Raw genomic sequence first — 22,067 nt, forward strand, 5'->3', positions numbered from 1 at the left:
CATAACACACCCACAAACACAGAACACAATACCGGGTCGTTACAATAATGTTGGATGCCAGCCGCCAATAAACTCACAGAAGAAGGTGCGGCAACAGTAGCTAGCTAGCCATACACCGGTAGATGGTGTCCTTCGCCCCTGCCGACAGCGAGGGCAGGTGTTCGGCAGGCGGGAGTGAAGGACACTGTGTACTAGCTTAACCAGCTAGTCCTAAGAACCAGTACACAGCAAGCGGGAGCGACACTGTGTGCTAGCGACACCACGTACTTGCTAGTTAGCTTAAAAAAAAGGACACTGTCTACCAATCGTCCCCACCTCCTGCTAGCCCAGCAGGCGGGAGGCGACACCATGGACTAGCTAGCGTGATAGTTAACGACACCATGTGCTTGCTAGTTAGCGAGCTAACTATCAAGCTAGCTAGTCCATGGTGTCGCTTCCCACCTGCTGTGCTAGCGGGAGTTGGGGACGATTGGTAGACAGTGTCCTTTGCCCCCGCTTGTCAAGCAAGGTTTTCTCCAGTGCACAGAAGTCGGGGGCGACACTGTGTGCTAACTAGCAAGATAGCACACGGTGTCGCTGATTAGCTAGCTAGTTAACTATCACAGTGTCACTCCAGCCTCCCGCCTGCTGTGCCAGCGGGAGGTCGGCGGCGACCGGTACTAGACAGTGTCCTCCTCCCCCGCCTGTCGAGCAGATCTGTTGGTATTTGGCATTTGGCATTTATTAGGATCCCCTTAATGCCAGTGGCAGGTCATAGGTAAAAAATAGAAAAGTGTTCAGGGCCTAGAGAACTGCCATGCGCTACACCACACTAGAGGTCGACCGATTATGATTTTTCAATGCCGATTATTGGAGGACCGAAAAGCCCGCTAACGATTAATCGGCCAATTTATTTATATATATTTGTAATAATGACAATTACAACAATACTGAATGAACACTTATTTTAACTTAATATAATACATAAATAAAATACATTTAGTCTCAAATAAATAATGAAACATGTTCAATTTGGTTTAAATAATGCAAAAACACAGTGTTGGAGAAGAAAGTAAAAGTGCACTGTGGCATGTAAAAAAGCTAACGTTTAAGTTCCTTTGGTCATTAAAACTCATTTTTCAACCACTCCACAAATTTCTTGTTAACCTTTCTGGCGCAGGCTTCCGCTAGCGACCCACCTCGACAACATCCGGTGAAATTGCAGAGCGCCAAATTCAAAATCCAGAAATAGTCATAATAAACATTCACAAAAATACAAGTGTTATACATCGGCTTAAAGATGAATCCAGCCGCTTTGTCAGATTTCAAAAAGACTTTACGGCGAAAGCATACCATGCAATTATCTGAGGACAGCGCCCCGCTTACAAAAGCATACAAACATTTTACAACCAAGTAAAGGAATTACAAAAGTCAGAAATAGCGATAAAATTAATCACTTACCTTTGAAGATCTTCATATGGTTGCAGTCACGAGAGTCCCAGCTACACAATAAATGTTTGTTTTGTTCGATAAAGTCCCTCTTTATATCCCAAAAACTCTGTTTTGTCGGCGCGTTTTGTTCAGTAATCCACTGGCTCAAAGGCGGTCACAACATGCAGACGAATACATCCTAATACTACCGGTAAAGTTCGTCGAAACATGTCAAACGATGTTTATAATTAATCCTCAGATGGTCAATTGTCTAAATAATCGAAATTATTTCAACTGGACAATAGCGTATTCAATAGAAAGGAAAAACAACGAAGGGCGCGCACTCGGTCACGTGCGCAAACCAGCACTGCATGATTCTACAGTCCACTGACAGAAAGGTCTCATTCTTCTTCATTTTTCAGAAAACAAGCCTGAAACAATGTCTAAAGACTGTTGACATCTAGTGGAAGCCATAGGAACTGCAATCTGGGTCCTAACCCATTAGATACTCTATAGGCATTCAATTGAAAATACCCAGATAAAAATATCCCACTTCCTGGATGGATTTTCCTCAGGTTTTTGCCTACCATATCAGTTCTGTTATACTCACAGACATTATTTTAACAGTTTTGGAAACTTTAGAGTGTTTTCTATGCAAATCTACCAATTATATGCATATCCTAGCTTCTGGGCCTGAGAAACAGGCAGTTTACTTTGGGCACCCTTCTCATCCAGATGTCGAAATACTGCCCCCAAGCCATATTAATAAACTATAGTTTTGGCAAGTCGGTTAGGACATCTACTTTGTGCATGACACAAGTAATTTTTCCAACAATTGTTTACAGACAGATTATTTCACTTTTAATTCACTGTATCACAATTCCAGTGGGTCAGAAGTTTACATACACTAAGTTGACTGTGTCTTTAAACAGCTTGGAAAATTCCAGAAAATTATGTCATGGCTTTAGAAGCTTCTGATAGGCTAATTGACATCATTTGAGTCAATTGGAGGTGTACCTGTGGATGTATTTCAAGGCCTACCTTCAAACTCAGTGCCTCTTTGCTTGACGTCATGGAAAAATCAAAGGAAATCAGCCAGGACCTCAGAAAAAAATTGTGGACCTCCACAAGTCTGGTTCATCCTTGGGAGCAATTTCCAAACGCCTGAAGGCACCACGTTCATCAGTACAAACAATAGTATGCAAGTACAAACACCATGGGACCACGCAGCCGTCATACCGCTCAGGAAGAACTAGAGATGAACGTACTTTGGTGCGAAAAGTGCAAATCAATCCCAGAACAACAGCAAAGGACCTTGTGAAGATGCTGGAGGAAACAGGTACAAAAGTATCTATAGCCACAGTAAAACGAGTCCTATATCGACATAACCTGAAAGTCCGCTCAGCAAGGAAGAAGCCACTGCTCCAAAACCGCCATTAAAATGCCAGACTACAGTTTGCGACTGCACATGGGGACAAAGATCGTACTTTTTGGAGAAATGTCCACTAGTCTGATGAAACAAAACTAGAACTGTTTGGCCATAATGACCATCATTATGTTTGGAGGAAAAATGGGGAGGCTTGCAGGCTGAAGAACACCATCCCAACCGTGAAGCACGGGGGTGGCAGCATCATGTTGTGGGGGTGCTTTGCTGCAGGAGGGACTGGTGCACTTCACAAAGTAGATGGCATCATGAGGGAGGAAAATTGGTGGATATATTGAAGCAACATCTCAAGACATTAGTCAGGAAGTTAAAGCTTGGTCACAAATGGGTCTTCCAAATGGGACAATGAAGACAATGACCCCAAGCAAACTTCCAAAGTTGTGGCAAAATGGCTTAAGGACAACAAAGTCAAGGTTTTGGAGTGGTCATCACAAAGCCCTGACCTCAATCCTATAGAACATTTGTGGGCAGAACTGAAAAAGCGTGTGCGAGCAAGGAGGCCTACAAACCTGACTCAGTTACACCAGCTCTGTCAGGAGGAATGGGCCAAAATTCACCCAACTTATTATGGAAGGCTCCCTGAAATATTTGACCCAAGTTAAACAATTTAAAGGCAATGCTACCAAATACTAATTGAGTGTATGTTAACTTCTGACCCACTGGGAATGTGATGAAAGAAGTAAAAGCTGAAATAAATCATTTTCTCAACTATTATTCTGACATTTCACATTCTTAAAATAAAGTGGTGATCCTAACTGAGTTAAAACAGGGACTTTTTACTAGGATTAAATGTCAAATATTAATTGGCCGATTTAATCGTTATCGGCTTTTTTTTGGTCCTCCAATAATCGGTATCGGCATTGAAAAATCATAGTCGGTCGACCTCTATTTCATATACCTTTGACTATTGGATGTTCTATTAGGCACTTTAGTATTGCCAGCCTAATCTCGGGAGTTGATAGGCTTGAAGTCATAAACAGCACTGTGCTTCAAGCATTGCTAAGAGCTGCTGGCAAACGCAGGAAAGTGCTGTTTGAATGAATGCTTACGAACCTGCTGCTGCCTACCACCGCTCAGTCAGACTGCTCTATCAAATATCAAATCATAGACTTAATTATAATATAATAAACACACAAATACGAGCCTTTAGTCATTAATGTGGTCAAATCGGGAAACAATCATTTTTTTCGAAAACAAAACATTTATTCTTTCAGTGAAATACGGAACCGTTCCGTATTTTATCGACTGGGTGCCAACCCTAAGTCTAAATATTGCTGTTACATTGCACAACCTTCAATGTTATGTCATAATTATGTAAAGTTCTGGCCAATTAATTACAGTCTTTGTTAGGAAGAAATTGTATTCACACAGTTCGCAACGAGCCAGGCGGCCCAAACTGTTGCATAAACCCTGAAGAAAGGCATTGATGTTCATCTTTAGGTACATTTGCGCAACAATTGTGCTTTTTTTGGCGATGTGTTTTTGTTAAATCATCACCCGTTTGGTGAAGTTGAAGTAAGCTGTGATTCAAGGATAAATTAACAGGCACCGCATTGATTATATGCAACGCAGGACAAGCTAGTTAATCTAGTAATATCATCAACCATGTGTAGTTACTAGTGATTATGTGAAGATTGTTTTTAGTTTTTTTATAAGCTAAGTTTAATGCCAGCTAGCAACTTACTTTGGCTCCTTGCAGCCACAAGGTCCTTTTGACGCTGCACTTGTGTAACAGGTGGTCAGCCTTCCACGCAGTTTCCTTGTGGATTGCAATATAATAATCGGTGTCCAAAAAGGCTGACTACCGATTGTTATGAAAACTGGAAATCGGCCCTAATTAATCGGCCATGCCGATTTAATTGGTCGACCTCTAGCCAGGAGGTTTGTCATTGATTGATAACGATTGATAACAATTATTTTCCCACCTCTCCCACACTAACTTTACAAAATTCAAACTTACAATGCTTTTCTTTCATTATTCGTTTTTTTTATGCTTGAATACGATTGCTCACTGTTCATTGTTGGCATTTACTGCCTAAGTTTGCCCACTTTTCCAATGAAGTGATCATTAAAATAATTGGCAACATCAAATGGTTTTGTGATGAATAAGTCATCTTATTCAACGAAAGATGGAGTTTAATTTGTCTGTCTTCCCATAATTTAATTTCAAGTACTTAGGTTTTCTTCCATCATTCTTTGTCATTGATCTTGGCTTCTGAATAGTTTTTTATTTTTAAGTTTAGTCACAATTTCTCAATTTGCCGTAAGTCAGCCAGTCAGTCAGATATACAGCCAGATTTATAGCCAGTCCTTTTCCCCAATCTCTTTCAACCATACAGTTTTTCAATTCCTCATCAATCCATGGAGCCTTAACAGTTCTAACAGTCAGTTTCTTAACATGTGTATGTTTAGCAAACATTTTTATCATAAATTAATCAAGTGCAGGAGCATCTGGATGCTCCTTATTAATAACATCAGACAAACAAATATATTTTTTTAACATCATCCACATAATTCACAGCAAAATCTTTTGTATGAGATCTTATAAACTATTTTAGGCCCATCTTTTGGAACTTTAGCTTTCCTGAATATGCATCCAATGGGTACAGATAAAGCTTTAGAACAAAGTTCAACAGTATTAGTACAAATGTGATCAATGCGTGTGGATGATCTTGTTCCTGTAGTGTTTGTAAACACCCTGGTAGGTGTTTAGAAACAACAGTGAGGGTAGGCGAGAGCGAAGTACACTGGTGTCCCTCCCGCTAGCTAGCAAGGAGGACTCCGGTACACAGCAGGCAGGAAGCGGTGGCGACACCGTGTGCTAGCAAAGTGTGCTTGCAGGAATGCCCACATGCAGAAACGCCCCAAATTGCAGGCTGCAGTTGCACACCATTAGTAATGAGTGATTTTATTGGAGGTGCTGAAGAGGTGGATTTGGTGCATGCGCGCTTGGTCAAAAACAATACATTCTTTCCAGACAATATATTTTTTGCAGTTTCACTTTTTTGGAGGTACATACAGGGCGTGACGGGAGTAAATTACAATAGTTTCTCAGCGAAACTCCGTATTTGGTGAATAACAAACTTATTTTGACATTATAACGCTTGCTGAGCTGTCTAACGGGGAAATGAATGGTACTGTAGCTAACTGAGCTGGAGAGATAGACTCATCATATTCATTGTCTCCTTTCCTTACACTGCCCGTTCAGTGTGATCGTGAACACATCACAGTTTGCGTTATTGTACTTTCATGCACAAGTTCTATCTAATTCTGCTCCCATCTTAAGTGAAACAAATATAGGTCAAGTGTTTAAAAGCAACAAACACTCCTAAACTAGGCTACTTCTTGCTCTCATTTCTCTCAACTGTTCTTGGCCATTGGGCTGGAAGAGTTTAAGTAGCCTTCTATTCAAATTGCATTTGATACATGGTCAAGCATTGAAAACCTTATCTCAGAGCCTCAAGGAAAACTGTAAATAACACCAGCTCACTTGCTGAAAAGGCAAAAAAAAAATGTCCATCATCCTCTATGGGCAAGTTGCTCTCTCATGAACCATTTGTCCATAAAGTCCTGGTATGCACTGCAGTCATTAAACCACATTTGTTTTCTCATAAATTGCACTGTTTACCAGCCTTGTTGTTGTTGAGGGGGATGGATAGCGTAGGCTGCTTAATTTAATCTCAGATATTTAGTGCTCACTATGAATTGAAGTGACAACGATGTGTATTTATGTATGTGAGTGAGATGTTCATTTTGTGGGGAGATTCTTTGAGTTTTTCAGGATATTACTCCCTCCCTCACTGTTTCAGTTTCCTGAGAGATAAAGGGCACTCCACTGATTTTTCATGTAAGGGCAAGCCAGGTTAAAAATGAATAAGAGATCCTAGGCACCCTGGACTTTGTGGCAAATAGTTTTTTCTTCACAGTTTAATATTTTGATTAATTTCCAAATGAATAAGCCCATAGCATTGGGGTGGAATTTTGTTGATGCATGGTAAAAACCCTGTTGCTGTTCTTTGGGTTGGCGCTTCCTTGCGGTTACACGCTTCCTTGGGGTTCCTTTGGGTTGACGGCCTTGCTTTGGTTTAGCCTCCATGTCTTCTATAGCCATATGGGCATTGAAAGACTTGCATGGGTGTGTGGCTTGTCCAGTATTGAGTCTGGACTATGATATAGCTTATTAACCTAACTGTTATTCTCGTTTTCTCTGTTCTCAGGTTCTGGCCTGCTGGTTCATGCGGCTCCATTCCAGCCTTCTCTGTGCTCTGACCATAGCACCCACCGGGGCCCTCAAGCACATAAATGGTAGCTCCACACAACGCCAACCCCTGACACACTCTGTACAATAAAATATTTATCAAATAAAGACCGAATGAACGTTGAACAGGAAATTTAAGCAGCAAAAGAGATTTTCCGTCTCTCAGGCCTCCCTTGACTTGGCATCCGTAACCGGACTGGGAGTTGAGACAGCTGATTTGAGGCTGTGAGTGTCCTCCACTCTACTGCTTCACATTCCCTCACCTGTCAGCTGTGTGTGTTTCTGTGAGGACAGTAACTCTGAGGTAGGTTGATGCGGCTGTGCCTTAGCATGGCGCTGTGAGGAAGCCGCTGCCTGGACTCTGGACGGACACCAGTGAAGCGCTTACACACCTTGGACAGTCATGGGGAAGGAGCAGGACCTACTGCAGGCCGTCAAGAGCGGAGACCTGCCCTCCACTCAGAAACTACTGGCCAAGCTCAAAGCCAGCCGAAACAGTGAGTCCTCAAGTTACCCTTAAATCTCATAGCCAGGTTTGTTTTAGGTTGCTGAAAGGCTGAAGGAGTGTGCTGTGCAATACATCTCCGTTATGTTTATTTGCCCAAGCTTTGGGATTATTGGCAGATGGCGCCTAAGTAAGACAATTAGATGTGCGCACAGTCAGAAATCTCTTCCTCTGGAGGCAGTAAGGCAATCGGTAACATGCTTAAACAAGCAGTTTGCTTAGTTCTGTCTGCTGCTGCTGATGCCACACCTGTCATAACTACTAAACGTCTCCCAAATCAATAGATCCTGCTAAACGTCTACGCCAGTGATTCTCTAACAGGAGTAGGCTAGTCGAGCCAGCGGAAATCGACAGTTCTCAGTTGTTCAGACATGATGCATAAGCCTGTGTTTGCTATCGAACTGACTCATCAACCAGTTTTCTAGGTCTGCTGGTTGACTCAATATTTCAACAAATAACATTTCAGTCATTTAGCAGATGCTCTTATGCAGACCGACATACAGGAGCAAATCGGGGTAAGTGCTTTGCTCGTCAGATTTTTCACCTAGTTGGCTTGGGGATTCCAACCAGCGGCCTTTCGGTTGCCGGCCCATCGCTCTTAACTGCTAGGCTACCTGCCGCCCCACACAGTTATGTGTATATTCTTTCTCATGAAAAAGTGATAAACTCTGTTATTGGATTATGTGAAAGATAGCCTACCTTTTACAAAGTGGAGTGTTGGAGCTAAACCTATTGAATGTAGAGTGATCCTTATGTTCAGTGATTGAGTGTGTTTGTTCAGGGGAGCTGTGCTGAGAGGAGGTGAGTGCTCTCAACTCTCTACTCTGAGATCAAGCTTCAGGAACTTAACTACAGAAGACGCTGAGCCTCAGCTAAAGCTTTGGGGAAATCTATCCCTTTGGATTAGCCAGGCCAGCTCCAATCCAGCCCTTATGATGATGGCGCACTAATGAACTCTCGCTCTCGGGAAACTGAAAGCCTATCCACATTCTCCCGGGTTTTAATTCACTGGACCATAAGCTTACAGCCATCTATATCGTCTCCCTTGAGAGGGATACTTTCTATCCCCAAAGTTGCTATCTGCTGTATGAGGGTTTGTGGATGGGATGGGTGCGTTCCCACTTGCAGACCCCCATCACAAATGCCTCAAAGTTCTGAGGGGAGGGGGAACTCAGTTGCTTCTTGTGCTATCAAGTCCTCTGATCTTTCTGCTCTCAAAAGCTGTTGTTGCCAACTACAATGGTCTATCAACTGCAGTTTACTGCACCTTTATCCTTCTGCTCTTCCAATCACTAAATTCACCTACTGGCATAGTTTACAAACACAAAGACCATTACTCACACACCCAGGAGGACTTTTTCTCTGACTATGAGTGTTGTCGTGTTCTCAGAGGCCTATGTAATTACAAAAATGACAGTGCTGGGCTGCTGTTTAGAGGCTGTTTTTCCGCAACCACAATGGCACAAGGTGCAAGACGTTGTATTTAGTTGCTGCTCTCTGCTCAATCACTGTCGAGATAGTGTCCGACATTGAGTTCAACATGACACCACACAGCCCAGTGACTGAGAGAACTGAGAGCCCCAGGCCAGGAGGTTGGGCTGCTTTATCATTGTGATAACCTATCACCCTCTGTGCTATTCTGGACCCTCTTTTGGCTCTAAACAAACATGAATTGCTCTGACCCAGAGGGGAGAGATGATGGGATATGAGGGATGGGGAGGTTGTCATAGTTAAGTGGTCTCAGCGTACCCTGTGTTTTTCCTGTGTTTATCAAATTCAGCAGACTATTATATTGTAAGAATGGTGGACATAAGGTGTAACTACACTATAAAGGTCTCTTTGTCTGCCATGGGGTTGTAAACCCTGTCAAGCGTTCATATTAAAGGGCAACTCCCACTTTTCAACCTCATTTTCATTATATCCTGCACAATACCAGTGTCAACATACAGCTGCACCATTGAGAGCATCTTGACTGGCTGCATCATGCTTGGTATGGCAACTGCTTGGCACCTGACCGTAACACGCTACAGAGGGTAGTGCATATGGACCAGTACATCACTGGGGCCGAGCTCCCTGCCATCCAGGACCTCTATACCAGGCAATGTTAGAGGAAGGCCGTAAAAATGGTCAGACTCCAGCCGTCTAAGTCATTGACTGTTCTTTCGGCTACCGCACGGCAAGTGACACCGGAGCACCAAGTCTGGGACCAAAAGGCTCCTGAACAGCTTTGTAACCCCAAGCCATAAGACTGTTAGTCAAATGGCTACCCTGACTATTTGCATTGACCCCTTTTTTGTTTGCACTGACTCTCTTGCACCGGCTCACTCACTGGAGTCTACTCACACATACTACACTGACACTCCAACACACATACAAACTACATTCGACTACATACGCTCACACACAAAACACACATGCATATTGATGCCAAACACACTCACGCATAGACACACTTTCGTACTCTTCACATACGCTTCTGCTACTCTGTTTATTATCTATTCTGATTGCCTAGTCACTTTTACCCCTACCTACATGTTAATATTACCTCAACTACCTCGTACCTCTGCACAATTGAGTATGTTTACATGCACACTAATAATTAGATATTAAACGGATTATTTTAGATTATGCAATAGTCATGTAAACACCTTACTCTGCTCAACTTAATCGACGTAAGGTCAAAATCTAAGTAAGCATACACCGATTAAAACACCTGGTTTTCTGAGCAATCTTTCAAATTATTAGGACATGTAAACACCTTAATCGGCTTTCCAGCAGTGTATTTGATCTGCCCATGTGCTAGCACCAGCCGAGCGAGCCTCCTTTATTAACACGAATTAAGTGTGTTCGGAACAACAATGTATGTGTCTTAGAAGTAGTTTTCACATACAAACTTTATCAAATATGCTTACCAAAATAACATGTTCGCCGTGGTAGGACGTTTATTTTGATTGCCGATTTTCTGCATTTATCAGTGTCATCGGGTAGCCTGATTTCAGAAGTGTCCACGTAAACAGGATTATTAGGAAATCGTTCTACTTGCAAAGCATGTAAACGTTTTAATCAAACTATTAATCTGACTATCCACAGTAACTGCACTCATTGACTTGATACCGGTACTCCTTGTATATAGGTTTGTTATCGTTATTTTGTGTTACTATTTCCTTGTAATTTTTTTTGCTAATTTGTCTTACTTTTTAGTTCTGCATTGTTGGGAAAGGGGTTGTAAGTAAGCATATCACGATAAAGTCTACACTGGTTGTATTCAGCGCATGTGACTGATTTGATTTCTAAATTTTGTAGAAACCTATATAAAGTTCTACACAATGACATCAAAGTTTAAACATTTTAAAAACTGTGATTTTCAAACACTGAGGCCGTCATTGTAAATAAGAATTTGTTCTTAACTGACTTGCCTAGTTAAACATTTTTTGTTAGATTTGCGGTGACGTGGGGAGCAATGTGACAGAGAATCATGTTTTTATTAAATTTCTAATTATCTTTTTTACCACAGATCATAGAAACGCACTGTTTTCACATACAGTTGAAGTCGGAAATTTACATACACCTTAGCCAAATAGATTTAAACTCAGTTTTTCACAATTCCTGACATTTAATCAAAGGAAAAATTCCCTGTCTTAGGTCAGTTAGGATCACCACTTTATTTTAAGAATGTGAAATGTCAGAATAATAGTAGAGAGACTTATTTATTTCAGCTTTTATTTCTTTCATCACATTCCCAGTGGGTCAGAAGTTTGCATACACTCAATTAGTATTTGGTAGCATTGCCTTTAAATTGTTTAACCTCTCTAGGGTATGTGGGACGCTAGCGTCCCACCTGGCCAACATCCGGTAAAATTGCAGAGCGCCAAATTCAAAAAACAGGAATACACATAATAAACATTCATAAAATATACAAGTGTTATACATCGGCTGAAAGATTAACTGAACTTCATCTTCAAATAATATTTTTGCAGGAATCTCCTTGAATGATTTTGCCGAAGATTGTATCTTTTATCAGTTGCAAGCCGTAGTCTGGCTTTTTTATGGCGGTTTTGGAGCAGTGGCTTCTTCCTTGCTGAGCGGCCTTTCAGGTTTTGTCAATATAGGACTCGTTTTACTGGATAGAGTTACTTTTGTACCTGTTTCCTCCAGCATCTTCACAAGGTCCTTTGCTGTTGTTCTGGGATTGATTTGCACTTTTCACACCAAAGTACGTTAATCTTTAGGAGACAGAGCGCGTCTCCTTCCTGAACGGTATGACGGCTGCGTGGTTCCATGGTATTTATACTTGCGTACAATTGTTTGTACAGATGAACGTGGTACCTTCAGGCATTTGGAAATTGCTCCCAAGGATGAACCAGTTGTATGGCAGTGAAGCTCGTCTGGAGATTAGTTAACACAGTGTCCAAAGAGGGGCCAGAAGTATACAGAATGGTGTCGTCTGCATAGAGGTGGATCAGAGAATCACCAGCAGCAAGAGCAACATCATTGATGTATACAGAGAAGAGAGTTGGCCCGAGAATTGAACCCTGTGGCACACCCATAGAGACTGCCAGAGGTCCGGACAACAGGCCCTCCGATTTGACACACTGAACTCTATCAGAGAAGTAGTTGGTAAACCAGGCGAGGCAATCATTTGAGAAATGAAGGCTGTCGAGTCTGCCAATAAGAATGTGGTGATTGACAGAGTCGAAAGCCTTGGCCAGGTCGATGAATACGGCTGCACAGTAATGTCTCTCATCGATGGTGGTTATGATGTCGTTTAGGACCTTGAGCGTGGCTGAGGTGCACCCATAACCAGCTCTGAAACCAAATTGCATAGCGGAGAAGGTACGGTGGGATTCTAAATGGTCGGTAATCTGTTTAACTTGGCTTTCGAAGACCTTAGAAAGACAAGGTAGGATAGATATAGGCCTGTAGCAGTTTGGGTCTAGAGTGTCACCCCCTTTGAAGAGGGGGGTGACCGCGGCAGCTTTCCAATCTTTGGGAATCTCAGACGATACGAAAGAGGTTGAACAGGCTAGTAATAGGGGTTGCAACAATTTCGGCAGATAATTTTCGAAAGAGAGGGTCCAGATTGTCTAGCCCGGCTGATTTGAAGGGGTCCAGATTTTGCAGCTCTTTCAGAACATCAGCTATCTGGATTTGGGTGAAGGAGAAATGGTGGGGGCTTTGGCGGGTTGCTGTGGAGGGTGCCGGGCAGTTGACCGGGGTAGGGGTAGCCAGGTGGAAAGCATGGCCAGCCGTAGAGAAATGCTTATTGAAATTCTCAATTATAGTGGATTTATCGGTGGTAACAGTGTTTCCTAGCCTCAGAGCAGTGGGCAGCTGGGAGGAGGTGCTCTTATTCTCCATGGACTTTACAGTGTCTCAGAACTTTTTTGAGTTAGTACTACAGGATGCAAATTTCTGTTTGAAAAAGCTAGCCTTAGCTTTTCTAACTGGCTGTGTATATTTGTTCCTAACTTCCCTGAAAAGTTGCATATCACGGGGGCTATTCGATGCTAATGCAGAACGCCACAGGATGTTTTTGTGCTTGTCAAGGGCAGACAAGTCTGGAGTGAACCAAGGACTATATCTATTCCTAGTTCTACATTTTTTTGAGTGGGGCATGCTTATTTAAGATGGTGAGGAAGGCACTTTTAAAGAATAGCCAGGCATCATCTACTGATGGGATGAGGTCAATGTCATTCCAGGATACCCCAGCCAGGTCGATTAGAAAGGCATGTTTGCAGAAGTGTTTTAGGGAGCGTTTGACAGTGATGAGGGGTGGTCGTTTGGTCGCAGACCCATTACGGATGCAGGCAATGAGGCAGTGATCGCTGAGATCTTGATTGAAAACAGCAGAGGTGTATTTGGAGGGCGAGTTAGTTAGGATGACATCTATGAGGGTGCCCGTGTTTACAGATTTGGAGTTGTACCTGGTAGGTTCATTGATCATTTGTGTGAGATTGAGGGCATCAAACTTAGACTGTAGAATGGCCGGGGTGTTAAGCATGTCCCAGTTTAGGTCACCTAGTAGCACGAGCTCAGAAGATAGATGGGGGGCAATCAATTAAAAAATGGTATCGAGGGCACAGCTGGGAGCAGAGGGAGGTCTATAGCAACCGGCAACAGTGAGAGACTTGTTTCTGGAAAGGTGCATTTTTAGAAGTAGAAGCTCGAATTGTTTGGGTACAGACTTGGATAGCCTGCAGAGTTCTGTATTACTATCTTTGCAGTAGATTGCAACACTGCCCCCTTTGGCAGTTCTATCTTGGCGGAAAATGTTATAGTTGGCGATGGAGATTTCAGGGTTTTTGGTGGTTTTCCTAAGCCAGGATTCAGACACGGCTAAGACATCCGGGTTGGCAGAGTGTGCTAATGCAGTGAATAAAATAAACTTAGGTGAGTAAACTTGGGCCTCCCTGTGGCTCAGTTGGTAGAGCATTGTGTTTGCAATGGTGTTTGCAACACCAGGGTTGTGGGTTTGATTCCCACGGGGGGCCAGTACGAAAAAAATATATAAATAAATAAAAGGTATGAAATGAATTGAAATGTATGCATTCACTACTGTAAGTCGCTTCTAATGTTAACATGTATGAAACCAAGGTTTTTACGGTTACAGAAGTCAACAAATGAGAGCACCTGGGGAGTGGGAGTGGAGCTAGGCACTGCAGGACCTGGATTAACCTCCACATCACCAGAGCAACAGAGGAGAAGTAGGATAAGGGTACGGCTAAAGGCTATACGAACTGGCCATCTAGCACGTTCGGAACAGAGAGTAAAAGGAGCAGGTTTCTGGGCACGATAGCATAGATTCAAGGCATAGTGTACAGACAAAGGTAAGGTAGGATGTGAGTACATTTGAAGTAAACCTAGGCATTGAGTAATGATGAGAGAGATAGTCTCTAGTAGAGGTTGACCGATTAATGAATTTTTCAATACCGATACTGATTATTGGAGGACCAAAAAAAGCCGATGCCGATTAATTGCCCGATTTTTCTTATTTATTTGTAATAATGACAATTACAACAATACTGAATGAACACTTATTTGAATTTAATATAATACATCAATAAAATCAATGTAGCCTCAAATAAATAATGAAACATGTCCAATTTGGTTTAAATAATGCAAAAACAAAGTGTTGGAGAAGAAAGTAAAAGTGCAATATGTGCCATGTAAGAAAGATAACGTTTAAGTGCCTTGCTCAGAACATGGGAACATATGAAAGCTGGTGGTTCCTTTTAACATGAGTCTTCAATATTCCCAGGTAAGAAGTTTTAGGTTGTAGTTATTATAGGAATTATAGGACTATTTCTCTCTATACGATTTGTATTTCATATACCTTTGACTATTGGATGTTCTTATAGGCACTTTAGTATTGCCAGTGTAACAGTATAGCTTCCGTCCCTCTCCTCGCTCCTACCTGGGCTCGAACCAGGAACACATCGACAACAGCCACCCTCGAAGCAACGTTACCCATGTAGAGCAAGGGAAACAACTACTCCAAGTCTCAGAGCGAGTGACGTTTGAAACGCTATTAGCGCGCCCTCTTCTAACAAGGTAGCCATTTCACATCGGTTACACCAGCCTAATCTTGGGAGTTGACAGGCTTGAAGTCATAAACAGCGCAATGCATTGCGAAGGGCTGCTGGCAAAACGCATGGAAGTGCTGTTTCAATCAATGCTTACGAGCCTACTGGTGCCTACCATCGCTCAGTCAGACTGCTCTATCAAATCATAGACTTAATTATAACATAACACACAGAAATACGAGCCTTAGGTCATTAATATGGTGGAATCCGGAAACTATCATCTCGAAAACAAAACGTTTATCCTGTCAGTGAAATACGGAACCGTTCCGTATTTTATCTAACTGGTGGCATCCCGAAGTCTAAATATTCCTGTTACATTGCACAACCTTCAATGTTATGTCATAATTACGTAAAATTCTGGCAAATTAGTTCGCAACGAGCCAGGCGCCCCAAACTGTTGCATATACCCTGACTTTGCGTGCACTGAACGCAAAATGACACAATTTCACCTGGTTAATATTGCCTGCTAACCTGGATTTCTTTTAGCTAAATATGCAGGTTTAAAAATATATACTTCTGTGTATTGATTTTAAGAAAGGCATTGATGTTTATGGTTAGGTACAGTCGTGCAACGATTGTGCTTTTTTCGCAAATGCTCTTTTGTTAAATCATCCCCCGTTTGGCGAAGTCGGCTGTCTTTGTTAGGAAGAAATAGTCTTCACAGTTCGAAACGAGCCAGGCGGCCCAAACTGCTGCATATACCTTGACTCTGTTTGCAAGAGAAGTGACACATGTTCCCTAGTTAAAATAAATTCATGTTAGCAGGCAATATTAACTAAATCTGCAGGTTTAAAAATATATACTTGTGTATAGATTTTAAGAAAGGCATTGATGTTTATGGTTGGAGCAACGTGTACCTAAGCGATTATACACTGCGTGCACAATTATTAGGCAAATTGTATTCCTCGGGATTCATTTTATTGTTAAACAAACACAATGCTCTCAGTCAATCCAAAATGTTATTGAACCTCAAACCTGAATGTTTAACAAAGGAAAAGTGAGTTTTGTCTTTCTCAGGAAAATATATAAGTGTGCACAATTATTAGGCAACTATTAGTGTGCAAAATTATTAGGCAACTAAATTACAAAAATAATTTCTCTCAACTCACTTGTTTATTCTCAATTTTTAGAGTAAGTGTAACAGATAAGTAACACAAAATGACAATTATATAACATTTTTGGCCTTTCAAAAATATTCAGTGACCAATATAGCCACCCTTATTTTCAATAACTGCCATGAGCCTTCCATCCATGGAGTCTGTCAGTTTCTTGATCTGTTCACGATGACTTTTCACTGAAGCAACAACCACAGCCTCCCAAATGCAGTTCAAAAAGGTGTATTGTCTTCCATCACTGTAAATCTCACGTTTGAGAAGGGCCCACAAGTTCTCAATAGGATTTAAGTCAGGTGAGGAAGGGGGCCAGGTCATTATTCAGGCATCTTTGAGGCCCTTGCTGGCTAGCCAAGCAGTGGAGTACTTGGATGCATGTGATGGAGCATTGTCCTGCATAAATATCATGGCCTTCTAGAATGCTGAGGACTTCTTTCTGTACCACTGTTTGACGAAAGAATCTTCCAGAAACTGGCAGTAGGTTTGGGAGTTGAGTTTCAGTCCATCTTCAACCCGAAAAGGTCCAACTACCTCATCCTCAATGATAGCAGCCCATACCAGTGCCCCTCCTTCACCTTGCTGGCAGCTGACTCAGTGGTGCCCTGTGTCCATTACTGATCCAGCCACGGGCCCATCCATTTGGTCCATCAAGAGTCACTTTCATTTCATCTGTCCATAAAACCTTTGAAAAATCTGTCTTCAGGTATTTCTTTGCCCAATCTTGACGCTTCAACTTGTGAATCTTATTCAGTGGTGGTCTTGTTTCAGTCTTCTTGACCTTGGCCATGTCTCTGAGCACTTGACACCTTGTACTTCTGAACACTCCAGGTAGGTTGCAGTTCTGGAATACGGTTGCACTGGAGGATAATGGGTTCCTGGTAGTTTGAAGTTTAATTCTTCTCAAGTCTTTTGCAGTTAATTTGCGCCTTTTCTTCCCCATGCGTTTTTTGCGCCCCAGTTGACTATTCGCAACGAAACGTTTGAATGTCCGGTGGTCACACCTCAATAGTTTAGCTATTTAAAGAGTGTCACATCCGTCTGAAAGGCATTTTAAATTTTTGGGTTTTTCAGTGTCAGTTAAATTGATTTTTTTGCCCATTTTACCTGAGGTAATGAGGCTGCCTAATAATTATGCACACCTTGATATAAGGTGTTATTCACTTTTGCCACACCCTCCCTCATTACACAAATACACATCACCTGAAAACGATTAAATCCAATAAGCATTTAAGTTTATATGGTTTGGAGTTCGAAAATGTGAATAGAAACAATGATAAGATCAGAATACTCACTCTCCTAATAATTGTGCACGCAGTGTATGCAACGCAGGACAGGCTAGATAAACTAGTAATATCATCAACCATATGTAGTTAACTAGTGATTATGATTGATTGTTTTTTATAAGATAAATTTAATGCTAGCTAGCAACTTACCTTGGCTTCTTACTGCATTCGCGTAACAGGCAGGCTCCTCGTGGAGTGCAATGTAAAGCAGGTGGTTAGAGCGTTGGACTAGTTAACTGTAAGGTTGCAAGATTGAATCCCCGAGCTGAAAATCTGTCGTTCTGCCCCTGAACAAGGCAGTTAACCCACCGTTCATTGAAAATAAGAATGTGTTCTTAACTGACTTGCCTAGTTAAATAAAGGTAAAAAAAACAACAAAGAAAAAACAATCGGCCAAATCGGCATTCAAAAATACTGATTTCTGATTGTTATGAAAACTTGAAATCGGCCCTAATTAATCGGCCATTCCGATTAATCGGTCGACCTCTAGTCTCTAGAGACGTTTAAACCAGATGATGTCATCTCATATGTAGGAGGTGGAACAACATGGTTGGTTAAGGCATATTGAGCAGGGCTAGAGGCTCTACAGTGAAATAAGACAGTAATCACTTCCAGATCCGAAGTAAATAGAAATACTTTAGATAAAAAAACAGATCCACGCTACATTGGGTGAGGTGGGTTGCAGGAGAGTATTTAGAGGTTGAGGTTTAGGAAAATATTTTAAAAAGATATGCGAAGAAAAAGATGTAAAAAGGTATACAAGGGACACGACAGGACAAAGACGTCTGACTGCTACGCCATCTTTGAAATGTATATCCCATTGATGGGATTGAGGACAGTCATTACCCCCGCCATCAGGTTTCCACAAACAAACACACATCACATGACCGTTTCTCTGACATCTGGTACCTCAGGTCTCTGCCTCACCCAATCCACTCCCTCCCATATGGTGCTCAACCAGATTAAGGGGAATTATGGGTCGGGCTGGGATGAGAAAGAGGGGTCCAACGTAGCGGGGCTTCCTCTTCTCTCTCCTACATGGCAGAGTCAGCCAAACTAAACCCTTAACAGGCCCCCGGTGAGCCAGCAACAGCACGGTGTGAGTTCTGTGTCCCACGTCTCATGGTCAAAGAATCAAAGAGTCTCAGGAATGGTGGGATGTAGCCAGGTCAGTTGGTTCAGAGACACAAGTTCGGACTCTGACCTCTTTCTCTCACTCTGGCCACAACAGAATGAGGGACCCAGGTTGGATTATTTAGGAATTTATTTGAAGAGGTTAAGTGTGTGATAATATAGACAAAATCCATGTGTTAATCCCGTCTAACTCAGTTTTATTACATCCGCTAGACATCAGATACCACAAATCCCTTTGTTTTTTAGTTGCATTGGTTTTTCCCCCCATTCTGTGGATTTGGCTTTGTTCAGAGCTGCCGCAATTAAAACATTTTTAAAAGTCTTTGTCTGAGATTGACATATGGCATATTGGAATATGGGAGCTGTTAGAATGACAGAGGATCACATGTTTGTGTACTGTATGGAGCTACTCATTTCTCCTTCATTAGAACGTCAATATTTAAAACTGATGTTGGTTTCCATCATGGTTTTTTATAAGCCATCTTTACCTCCGGCCTCTAGTTGAAAGTCCAACATATTCAATCTATTCAAGTTGAAAAGGTTTCATTTGTGTTTTTATGCCAAGAAATATTTCACAGCTTGTTGCCCTATTAGACCTACAAAGATTGGGGAATTGGTTTGATGTTAGATGTGCATCCATGCAAACCCCCAGGAATTGGGAGTGAAACCCCCTTGGCTTATAACATCGCCATCTGTCTTTTTTAAACGTAAGTGTGCCACACACTGCATTATTATTGACCAGAGGGAGCGGTGTTCCGCATTGAAGACCATCAATGTCCCATTATCGGCGTCTCGTAAAACTGTTGGGCCACAATGAAAGACAGTGCCGTTAAGAGAGCCCCAAACAAAACGTCCAGTGCGGCGGTGGTGTCTGTGGTGATTCTCCGGGAGGGAGCAGCTGTCAGCCTCCCCAGGCCAGGGATAGGCTTCTAAAGAGCCCACTGTGACTGTCTATTGGTCGCCAGGCCGCTCGCCCATACTGCTGCCATGGTTTATTCATGACTTTGTGTTCAAACAGAGCCAGCCCACCCCAACACCCAATCCAGTCCCTTCATTCCACTTACTTAGGCCTACTCCTGCTGCCTTGTTATTCCTGCCTCTAGCTAGCACATCTGGGGCATCATGACACAGACAGGCACACAACCTCCTTCCCTCCACTACAGAGGCATCGCACTGTTGAACTATTGAACTAACAATAATTCTGGGAAAAGCTCCATCCATTTACAGTTTAGTCATTGCCAGTATAGTACTTCTTGCTACTGGCAAAAAGGAATGAGCTAGAGTTCACTTGATCTGAATATTGTACACGTTTTTCTAGTTTCCATCCCAACATACTAGACATTTTGCATATAGACTTGACCTTGTTTCACGCAAACACAGCATATTGTTTGCTCTGTCATCTGCTAGTTTTTATGGTTGAAGTTCAACAGAATATTATGCGTTCTCCTTCACCATTGCACCTTCCTCTCCCATGTCATAATGCCTCAAGTACAGCTCAGGATAATGAGGACATTTCCACTTTCTTTTCAGACTGGGCATATTGATGGGAAAGTGTTAAATTCTTTTAAACAGACTGTGAAATTCTGTCTCTGTACTGAAGCCGCCGGTGTTTGCCTGTCAACTCTACCGTTGGTGTGCTAAATGTTTAATTGGCTCGCTAAACAGACAGGTCCCATAGACCTTGTAAAGGAGGTCAGTTAGCCTATGCCTCAGAAGAGGAAGAAGCACTGGTCTGTGTTGGAATGGGGCCCTTCAGGACCTCTAGCTGTCAGGGATTTTGTGTCTGGTCTCTGACGCAAGTGGAAAGAGAAGAAACCCAAATGGGAAAAGCAAAGGTTATTGTTACCAGAGTGGTCTACCTATGACCCTTTGTCAAGTGTTCTGTTTTCTACTGGGTTGGATCACAGACAAGCTAGCCAACATTTATCAAAGCATTTCTTAGTTTTACTCATCTAAGACCAAGATGAATCTATAAACACAGCCTCAAGGTTATCTCTTGCCTTGGACATTTAGAAACTGCTGAACTTCTGTTGAACTTTGTTTCATGTCTCTCTTTAACCATCCTTTCATTTGTGTTGATGAGTGCCAGATTTACTGGAATTAAAAGGGTGGGGGTCTTCCAAAACCACACGCTAGAGCAGATACCAATGTCAATGATGCAACACGCATTGGAATGCACTACCATATTTATAAAGAAGTTGAATGACATTGCCCTATTTTGTATGTTAGTTCATGCATGTGCTTGTAAGGGTGTGTGTGGTTTGGGGGTGTATGTTAGTTCATGCATGTGCTTGTAAGGATGTGTGTGGTTCGGGGGTGTATGTTCATGCATGTGCTTGTAAGGATGTGTGTGGTTTGGGGGTGTATGTTAGTTCATGCATGTGCTTGTAAGGATGTGTGTAGTCTGGGGGGTTTGGGGGTGTATGTTAGTTCATGCATGTGCTTGTAAGGATGTGTGTGGTTTGGGGGTGTATGTTAGTTCATGCATGTGCTTGTAAGGATGTGTGTAGTCTGGGGGGGTTTGGGGGTGTATGTTTTTGTGTATTATGTAAGCTTTGTTCAGCAGAATGGGCTCTTTTTGTTTGTTGCTTATCTCTGCCATTCTGTTTCCACAGCATCATGTCAGATGTATAGCTTTCACAATGTCCCATCATTGACATTGCCTGACTGAACAACCATAAGATTTTAAGATATGACTGATTGTTCACCTCTTTTGAAAATGTATTAAATCTTAATCTTTATACAGTCAAGATTAGAATGACATTTTGGATGTCACGTCATGATATTTCCACAACATAGAAACGTAGGCTCATATGCACATATCTCTACCTCTTATGGCTCATGGCTGGATTTAAACATTCACATTTTGACACGTGCGTAATAGTGGAAAGCTGCTATTCTGAGTGCAGTTGTTTTCCAAAAGGTACCAGTGCAGAGCTTTCAAAGCACCCTTCCTGTTGAGGGCCTTAATGACTCAGCCTTCATGCAGGATGTGACTGGAGCATAGGCCCAGGTGCACACTGGCACTCTGAACTGGAAAACATGCAGGATGTGACTGGAGCATAGGCCCAGGTGCACACTGGCACTCTGAACTGGAAAAAACGGTACATTAAGATGCAGTTTCACGCTGACAAAAAGCTAAGGCACCAAACGGGCAACAGAACAGTATGACTTATGACTCCCAGCTGTGGACTGCTTGGTCTTATCAAGGTTTCAGTTATTTTCCCCAAATCCCTCCCGCTCTATCTGTGCCAACCATTGTCCAAGACACGACATAGCAGCACAGTGCGTTTGAATGCAGAAAAAGAATAGGAGGGATGATGTCATGTTGTAGGAAT

The 22,067-nt window shown here is 42.2% G+C and overlaps 1 protein-coding gene across 8 annotated transcripts in view; it reads left to right on the plus strand.

The window, feature by feature from the left end:
• Positions 1 to 22,067, plus strand: part of LOC106606974 (caskin-2) — a 91,224-nt gene that overhangs the window by 6,071 nt on the left and 63,086 nt on the right. For all 8 annotated transcript variants that reach the window (XM_045720288.1, XM_045720289.1, XM_045720290.1 and 5 more), the window contains exon 2: positions 7,072 to 7,609. In XM_045720288.1, the coding sequence (XP_045576244.1) occupies positions 7,516 to 7,609 (94 nt within the window). In that variant the 5' untranslated portion in view covers positions 7,072 to 7,515. The remainder of the gene's footprint in view (positions 1 to 7,071; positions 7,610 to 22,067) is intronic.

The sequence above is a fragment of the Salmo salar genome, chromosome ssa06, assembly GCF_905237065.1.
Source record: "Salmo salar chromosome ssa06, Ssal_v3.1, whole genome shotgun sequence".
NCBI lineage: Eukaryota > Metazoa > Chordata > Actinopteri > Salmoniformes > Salmonidae > Salmo > Salmo salar.